This window comes from Galeopterus variegatus, unplaced genomic scaffold (genome assembly GCF_000696425.1).
Source record: "Galeopterus variegatus unplaced genomic scaffold, G_variegatus-3.0.2 Scaffold1281, whole genome shotgun sequence".
Classification (NCBI taxonomy): Eukaryota; Metazoa; Chordata; class Mammalia; order Dermoptera; family Cynocephalidae; genus Galeopterus; species Galeopterus variegatus.
In genome coordinates, this window is record NW_007727392.1 from 9,517 (window position 1) to 19,158 (window position 9,642).

General features: G+C 39.2%; 1 protein-coding gene across 2 annotated transcripts in view; it reads right to left on the reverse strand.

Moving 5' to 3' along the window:
* Positions 1-717: 717 nt before the first annotated feature.
* KCNIP1 (Kv channel interacting protein 1) overlaps positions 718-9,642 on the reverse strand; it is a 248,202-nt gene continuing 239,277 nt past the window's right edge. For both annotated transcript variants that reach the window (XM_008576054.1, XM_008576055.1), the window contains 3 exons: positions 3,731-3,835; positions 2,777-2,839; positions 718-1,585 (listed from right to left, as the gene is read on the reverse strand). In XM_008576054.1, the coding sequence (XP_008574276.1) occupies positions 1,538-1,585; positions 2,777-2,839; positions 3,731-3,835 (216 nt within the window). In that variant the 3' untranslated portion in view covers positions 718-1,537. The remainder of the gene's footprint in view (positions 1,586-2,776; positions 2,840-3,730; positions 3,836-9,642) is intronic.

The following is a 9,642-nucleotide window of genomic DNA, read 5'->3' on the forward strand; positions in this document are numbered from 1 at the left end:
AAGCTGAAAAGGGACGTAAAAACTATTTTTACCTTAAAAGAAAAAAAACTCCCTTCCGAGTCCCTGTCAGCTGTGCTACCTTAGACAGGTCCCCTTATCTCTCTGAGCTTCAGTGTCCTCAGTAATAAAACCAGGACTTTACCTTCTGGAGTGCTCTACTGTGAGCATAAAATAAGATAATGTATATAAAGCCCCTAGAGCAGCACCCGGCACATAATAGGGACCCCATAAATTGCTTTCCTTCCAAGAATGCTACTGCTAGCTCTAAATCTTTTTAATGTGATGTGAAATGGGGAACCAAAACCCACAGTGTTCAACATAAGTAATCATTTGCTGATTACAGGCTGAAGCCACGTGATCAACCCCTGGACTCCAAATCCCACAGCAGGAGGTTCTGTCTGCCTTTTCATCTCTATGTTTCCAACCATACCACATGGGGCTTCAGATTTTCCACATTAAAGAGTCTTGGGTTTGGCAATCTTGTTGGAAGGGAGGTGTTGTGAAGGGTCTTGTCTTGAAGTTGCATTTGCATATGGTCATTGAATTTGCATTTGAATTAGATGTTTGCTTGGGATGGTTTGGGGGCTGGAGAGGATAATGTCACTGGAACAGTGTTGGGCAGAGAGTAAATACTAACAACTGCATGCTGAATAAATGGATTAACCTTCCCTTTTCACATCTTACCTCTTCTGCCCAATGGAGTCATGGAAGAAATGATTGAGAGAGTAAGAAATAGTTCTGTTTATTGATTAGACCGTGGTATAAAATCACAGCAATTTGCAGGCATTCTGGACTTTCCAGGAGGAACATGCATTGCTGGGCTTGAGCAGGGGATGGAGTGGAGGTATGGACCAGTGGGTAATTGCTCCCTTCCTGGGCATATTAAGAGACTTGCACTACCAGCACAGATGTTAGTGTGAGAGAATTATTGCCTCTGGAAACAAATGACATGGGTAGTTTGGGTCATCAAACAATGCCATGCTTAGTAATTCAATCCTATCTTACACATGTTAGGTGTTGGCACTCCCAATCTAGTCATGGTAGATCCTAATTGTTCCGTATAACACTCATTCTTCCCACCAGAGGATGAGAAACAGGCACATGGGTTTGGGAGGCCATCAGAAGATGGTGTGCATTTGGCTCAGGTCCTCTTGCTTCCAGATTCATCAAGGTCTGCTCAACTTGGAGGCGGTGGGCTGGGGGCACCTAAGCAGAAAATTGTGCACTACTGTTTAAGCTCAAGCAGAGGGACCTTCCATAGGGCAGCAGTGTGAAGAGATGAGCATGCTTTCAAAACAAACTCAAATTTCATCTTTTCTTTTTCAAGAAGAGGGAAGAGGAAGAGCTGGCAATCAGAAACCGAGCCACTTGATGCTGGGTTCCATAGAAAGTCTTCAGCAGAGAATTCTTCCAAAGTGTAAAAGGTATTTCTGTCCCAAGAGCTGATGTGTAAAATCAGAACGAGGGCAGATCAGGGTGTTAAGGTGGTTGTTTTTAGTAAAATGTCTCTGAGAGTTGGATGGCTGAGTGTCCCCAGTTACATGACATTTTGGAACAGCTGGAGAGACCTCATAATGTTGTCATCCTGGGAAAAGAGGAGGGGAAAGGAGGATGGTTATAACTCTGAGGCTCCTCCCTGAGAAGCTCTGTAACTTTGCAGAACAAATCTCAAACATGGGTTTCCTATGCAGAAAGAACACAACGAGAGTATGAGAAACAAGGAGTGTGGAGTGGGGACCTCGGAAGTGATCAACTCAAAGCAAGAAGCACCTTCTTTAGCTTTAAAGAGGAGATTCAGTAGAAATAAATTACCCAGTAAAATAGTGAGTTGCTTCTTTTAAGAAGCTCTGGGCAATTGCATTTTATCAAATGGCTTTTGTACACTTATTGAGATAATCATATATATTTTTCTTTTTTATTCTATTAATGTGATTAGTTACACTGACTAATTCTTGAATATTAAACAAACCTTGCATTCCTGGAATAAACCCCATTTGTTCATGATGTATTATGCTTTTATATAAATTGCTGAATTTGATTTTTTTTTTTGCATCTATGTTCAAAAGGAATATATTAAGCCTGACATTTTTTCAATCTTGTAATGGCCTTGTCGAGTTTTCATGTAAGAGTTATGATAACCTCATAAATCAAGTTGAGAAGTTTCCCTATTTTCTCTATTTCCTGAGTTTGTATAAGATTAGTATTGTTTCTTCTTTAAGTGTTTGGAAGAATGTACCAGTGAAACTATCTGAGCCTTCATTTGCTCTGGGAGAAAGTTTTAAATTATAGATTCAATTTCTTAAAAAAGACATAGTCAGATTTTCTACTTCTTTTTGTGTTAGTTTTGATATGTTGTGTTTTACAAGGAATTTGTAGATTTCATATAAGTTGTCAAATTTATTGGATAATGAACTTTATTATCTTTTAATGTCTGTAAAACCTATAGTGATTTTGCCCTTTTCATTTCTTAGATTGATAATTTGAGTTTTCTCTCTCTTTTATCATAAACTCACAGAACCCCTTCTGGGTTTACACATTCCCCCAGACCCCTATGTAGGCTGTCTGCTCAGTCCTGAATTTAGCCAAGACCAACCACAGGCCAGGTTGAGGACTGGGGATGGCTGGGCTGCTGAGTTCTTGTTGTGGTTGCTGTTGGCTCTGATCGGAGGAGTCACAGGTATGTGCAGGATTCTCATTCACTTCCTTCTGCAGGTCCCCGAGTCCCAGATTTCCTCTCCTGGATTTAGAGGTATTGTGTCCTGAGATCTCTCCTTACCTCCTGACAGGACTCAAGAAATTCATCTAAAGTCACGATGCCATCTTTATTTTTGTCCATTTTCTGAAAGACACAACAGGAAGCACTTTAAAAAACCTGGTAATCTGCATCCCAAAACTTGCATTTGTTAATCAACTTCACTCCAAGAATTAAAGTGGTCTTTCACTGGCCAGACGACTCCAATCAGGCCTTGGTTACAGCACTTTGACCTCCATGAGCTTCCTTAAATCAAGACTTTCTCCAGACACTCATCACCTCACTTCTGGATTATTCTGCTGACATCCTATCACGTCTCCCCTACACTCTCTACTGGTCTGTCCATCTGACAAAAAGAACACTGGACACAAGAAGTTCTGGTTCTGTCTCTGTCACTTCCTGTGTTAACTTGCACAAGTCCATAGAGGCCTGTTTTCCCATTTGCAAAGTGGGAGATTAGACTAGAGTGAGGTCTGACAGTCTTTGATACTCTACTGTTAGGCTAAGTTTTTACTAAAACCCTACTACGATCATGCTACTTCTCTACTCAAGTATCAACAATAGCCACCCATTCTTTATCACAGCAAGGCTAACCTCTTCCATTTAATGATCTCACAAGCTGGCCCTACCCCAGTTTCTAATCTTATTTCCCCTTACTCCCCAGACACAGATGCTTAATACCTACACAAATGTGAGTAATGAAGTCTTCTCTGTTTACTCTGATCTTCCAAGGATTTTTATAGAACTTCGAGTTCTATACCACTTACACTTAATAATGTACTTCTCTGTTCTCTTCTGTAGTGCATATTTATCTTTTTAACTAGATCATCTATTCCTTGAGGATAATATGTTTTGTAATCATTTTCTGTTACCTACAATGCTAAGTACAGGGTTGGACACAAACCACTTGCTCAGATGCTTGTGGGTTGACTGAACGAAGTTAGGCTTTTAGCTCATGCCCAGGGTGTCTGCACTTACCTGGAAGAAGACGTCCACGTGCTGCCTTGGAGTATCTTCTTTGAGCACAGGATATGTGTATTTCCCCATCATGTCATAGATGGCTTTGACAATGTCAATCATCTCCTGGAGAGGAGACATGGAAGCATAGAGTGTAGAAACCATGAGGTCAAGCTCTTCTTAGGTGACAGTTGGGGCTTCTTGTCCCCCTTGCCAGTGAAAGTGATTAAAAGAAACTGCTTCCACAGATGAAAGGGAGTTAGAAAGCAAGCTGAAAGGGCAGTATCCTGGAGGCCTCCTCTTACAGAGAAGACAGCGGAAAATTCCCTTTGCCTTCAGAAGCTCTTGGGCAGGTTATCTTTTCTTGGGCATTGTCTTCTGTGAGGGGTGATGTGTGGGATTCCTATTCCACAGACTTGAGTCAAATAAAATATTATTCTGAATTAAAGGTAAGGTAATGTTCTGGCTTGAGGTTTAAAAATCTTCTCAGGTTCTGTTGCTGTTTTAAGTTAAGAAAATGAACCAACAGCCAGGATTATCCACTGGGCACTCGAGGTCAATGGTTCCACAGACTAAGGCACTTATTAAAAAGATCAGTTCTCAAGTCTACCCAAATCTACTGAATCAGAACTTCCTAGGACTAGGTCCTAGGAATCTCTTTTTATCGAGGTATATTAGGAACCATTATTCTGATCATCCTGGCCCCTACTCAGAACTGGGGTAAAAGGATGCAGGAAGACAGTCTTCTCTTCGGAATGTTTGATGTGGTTTCTAGAGAGAACCAGGGGACAGCCTCTACTATACCACTCCTCATTCCATGTGCTTATTTTATTTTGTTTTGTTTTTTAACCTATTATTAGTAATTTTAGACTTACAGAAAACTGATAGTACAGAGAACTCATGTATACCTTTCACCTAGCTTCCCTTAATATTAGCAACTTGCATAACCAGAGCACAATTATAAAAACATGGAAATGAACATTGCTACAATACTACAAAATAAACTCTAGAGTTTATTTATTTATTTAATTTTTATTGAATCATAATTGATTATACATATTTGGGGGGTTCAATGTTGAGATATGTTGACTAAATCAATATTACTAGCATATATATTGTTACAAATCATACTTGTTCTTTACGCCCCCTGTTCAATCTCTCCCCCTCCCCCTCGCCCCTCTAATTACTCTAGATTTCTTCTCTCCTGAAAGAGTAATGGTTGATTAGTTGCTTAGATGATCTGCCCAATGCAGAGAGGTGTGTTCAAGACCCCCAATATTATCATAGAGCAGATGCTGCTTCTGTCACTCTGGAATGGACTTTGTGGAGAAAGACATTCTCTTCTTTTCTTTGGTCTCTGCTGGGGACTCTCCTTGTGTCAATGCACTCGAGTGGCTGGTGGGCCATCTGCGTGGTGGTTGTGCTGTCTAGCCGCTTTTGAGGCAGCTGTGGTTATTGTGGTGGCTGTGGCGGGCTACCCACATGGAGGTGATGTTTTTGGCATGCTCCTTGGCACTGGCAGTGTGCCTGGTTCTGGGGTGGAGTCCAGTCCTCAGCTCCAAGCCTCAGGACCCCAGGTGGGCCCTGAGGCACTGGCAGTGTGCCTGGCCCAGAACTAATTTTTTGTCCTTTGCTTACTTCTAAAATGGGGGAGCTTCCTGTGAGGACCAGTACTTGAACTGTGTGGTTTAGCTAAATTGCTGCTTTGCTGCGGCTTCCCTAGGGAAGGCTTTTTAGCAGCTCAGGTTTTAATAGTTGACTTTATAGGTACTTCCGGCTCTCCAGAGACCCAGTGCACCTGGGTTGTGTAGAAACTCTGATCTGGGCCTGAGTCTTTTCATCAGACTGTACCCCAAGCAATTCTGTATTCCTGACCAGTCTCCACTGAGTGGTCCTATGCTGATTGGGGGCCAGATCAGCTCGCCTTGCTGTGCCCCAGTGTTCCCCCAGTGGGCCCGTCTCCCCCACTGCCTGTGCTGCAAATACTTCTCATGGGACGGGCCCTGTGCCAGTCTCTTGAAATGACTCACTGGCCTCTGAGTGGCTCCTTTTTTCAGCTGTCGTGGCTCCTTGTTCCTATGTGGGTCCACAGGAACCCTATTAGGGGTCTTGCTGGCCTGGGGGCCACCAAAGCCCTCTTCTCCCCTGCTGCCTCCAAGCAACTCCATCTGAAGGGCACAGCTGCAGCTTTTGCCAGCTCCTGCTCCTGCTCCGTGTGCTGAGCAGCTCCAGCTCCATGTGCTGAGCAGCTCCAGTCTTAAAGCGGCCGTGGCATGAAATGGTCAGAACGGATTTTTCTTTCTCTCATCATGGCTTCTCCCACCCTCAGGTACTCCATAGGTCTCTCTTCCTCTTCCCTTGAGCTCTAGAGGCCCCAGCTTGACTGTTGTTGCTTTTTTATAGTTGTAAATTGGTTGATTTGTGGGAGAGAGTGATGCTGGGGACTGTCTATTCTGCCATCTTGACCAGAAACCTAGAGTTTATTTAAATTTCATCAGTTTTTCTCTTAATGTCTTTTTTCTCTTTGAGGATCTGGAAAAACTATTACTGTGGTGTTCACCTGATGGTAATTTTGTATTTCCTTTATTCCTACTAGGTGTGTTAATTGGAATTCTTCTGTGAGTAAGAGCTGCCTCTTCTCCATTTATTTATGTATTCAATTATTTTATTTATATCAGTATAAACTCAAGGATATTTATTATATTTTGTAGTAAATATAATACTATCATTCACAAATTTTTTTTTTGCTCAAATTGCTTTAGCTTTGGCTATTGAAACTCCTTCAGGTTGACTTCGACAGCCTTTTGACAAGTCCCCGTTATTTTTTTTTTTTAATTTAGCACTTTCATACTTTCCAGTCCTACAAGATACTACAGGATCATCTTGTATTTTCTCTTTGCCAGTCCTGGAACCAACCACTTCTCCAAGGAGACTTTTTTTTTTTTTAATTGGAGAATGATGTTTAGAAACCAAGGTCTGGGTGCTAGGTGTGCTCACTGATACAGGGGTGTCATTGCTCCAAGGCTTCCTCAGCAAACACAGCTAGGAAACATGTTTCTGACCATGTGTTTATTTTAAAACGTATGCTTTGGCCGGCCCTGTGGCTCACTCGGGAGAGTGCAGTGCTGGTAGCACCGAGGCCAAGGGTTCAGATCCTCTATGGGGATGGCCGGTGCGCTCACTGGCTGAGCGTGGTGCAGACAACACGGTGCCGAGGGTTGTGATCCCCTTACCGGTCCAAAAAAAAAAAAAAATGTATGCTTTACAAGCCTTTCCATCACATGACCATTGGTGTTTTTCCTGTCTGAGTGACTTCTATTGGAGAAGGGACTTAAAGACCAATTTTGATTGCTTTCTCAGGATTTTCATCACCTATAACCTGGATGAGAGAGATTATCTCCAAATAACTGCCAGGGGAAGAGCTAGCTCTGTTTTCTAAGAAGCTTCTTATCCACACTTTCTTTTTCTTTTGAGGGACACTTTATTAATTCTGCCATCCAGAGAGGTCTGATATTCATAGGGGCAATTCTGTCTAGTTTGCGAATTAGAAAAAGGGAGCAGGAGTTAATAAGATTATTCAGTGATGAAATGAATAACTGTTGAAACAACGTTGAAGACCAGGTGGTACAAATCCCATTTTAGGGTTCTTTATATATTTTGCAAAGTAGAATTTGAATATTTTGAAGTATCATATTCCTGACTATGTATACAAGCATTTAATTTTTTATAAAATTGAGATAATATCATAATATTACTTTATAAAGTGATTTAAAAATGTAAGGTATCATACTAATTTTTATAACATATTAATCTCCCATAATTTTAAATGATTGCCTGCTATTCCATTATATGTATTTACTAGAATTCATTTTACAAATCTGCTATTAGCAAGTATTATGGTTTTCACATTTTGTGGGACTATTAACTAAAGATTATTCTTGCTTTTAAATCTTTGTGTCCATTTTTTATTTCCTTGTGACATATAACAAGAAGTGGCTTTTATGGGTAAATGGGATGCATAACTTTTAAGGCTTTTGGTGCACATTACTCAAATATATTTTAGAAAGTTTGTATCATGACACTGTCACCGACAAGGTATGAAGATCACTTTCTACCATTTGTCTAATAAACAAACGACATTTCACTGTTGTTTTAGTATGCTTTACTTTCTTAGTGAAGTTTTAAATATATGTATTGACTGTTTTTATTTCTTTTACTATGAACTATTTGTTCATCTGCTTTGCTCATTGTGTTCATCTATTTCTAATTGGACTGTGAGCACTCTTTACATATTCTGGTAGATTTACTAATTTATCATTTTATTAATTTAGTCAAATGACATTTTAAAGACAGCTTAGTGAGGAATATCAACCTTTTCTATAATTATTATAAGTTGTAGATATTTTTAACTAGTTTGCCATTTGCTTTTCAACTTTGTTTATGGTGTTTTTTGACATACAGAATTTAAAACTGTTTACAGAGTAAAGCCATCAATAATTTTCCTCATTATTTCTAACTTTGATTTTATGCTTTTTTCATTCTAAGATCAGATATTTACATGTGACTTCTAGTTCCTTTATAGTTAAAAACCAGCTGTATATATCAGTAATTAATTTGGATGTATGGTATTAAGCGAGAATATTTATTTATTTATTGCCAAAATAGCTAACCAGTTTTCCCTGAATCATTATTCATCATTTCTCTATTGAAAATACTCCCTTTATTATAGACCAAGTTATTATTTGTACCTATTTGTATTTCTGTTCCATTGATCTGCCTGGTCCTCTTCCATTGCCATAATGTTTTAATAGTTTCAGCTTTATAATATATTTCAATATCTGGTAGAGTAAATCCCACCATTTTTCTTCTTTTTGAAAATTATCTTTGCTATTCTCATTTGATTTTTCTTCCAATGTAACTTTATAACAATTGTGCAAAATTCTCTTCTCACATAACACATTCATTTTGATTAGAAATAAAATAAATCTAAAGTTACTTAGAGAGCTTGTGGAGAAAAAGGAACTCTCATACACTGTTGGTGGGACTGCAAAGTGGTGCAGCCTTTATGGAAAATGGTATGGAGGTTCCTGAAACAATTACAGATAGATCTACCATAATGACCCAGCTATTCCACTGCTGGGAGTATACCCAGAGGAATGGAAATCATGCCGAAGGGATACCTGTACTCCAATGTTTATTGCAGCTCTATTTACAATAGCCAAGAGTTGGAACCAGCCCAAATGTCCATCATTAGATGAGTGGATAAGGAAACTGTGATGTATCTACACAATGGAATTCTACTCTGCTATAAAAAAGAATGAAATACTACCATTCGCAACAACATGGATGGACTTAGAGAAAATTATATTAAGTGAAAGAAGTCAGACACAGAAAGAGAAATACCATGTTTTCACTTATTTGTGGGAGCTAAAAATAAATAAATAAATAAATAAGCAAACAAATAAAGGGTGGAGGGGAAGAAGACACAACAATCACAACAATTTCTTGAACTTGTTAAGACAAGTGAATAGATATGATGTGGGGGGGAGGAGAGAAGGGGAGGGGAGAGAGAGGGGGGAAGGGAATGGGTAAAGGGTCATGAAAGTCAACTACAATGAATATTGAGAAATTAAAATAAAAATAAAAAAAATAAATAGTTACTTAGAGAAGAACTGCTATCTTTACAATATTGCTACATTTATAATACACTCCCCTTCAGAAAAAAATCTCTCTACTTATCCAAGTCTTCTTTTTGAGTTTCTCAGAAAACCTTTTCTTCATCTAAATTACGGATATTTAAAAATGCCCATGCACTTTAAATTTTATTATTATTATAATTAGATTATTTTCATTGCAGTTTTCTAACTAGTCATAACTGATACACAGGCCAACCAATTTCTTTTTTTTTTTTTTTCCTTTTTGTCTTTTTTTGT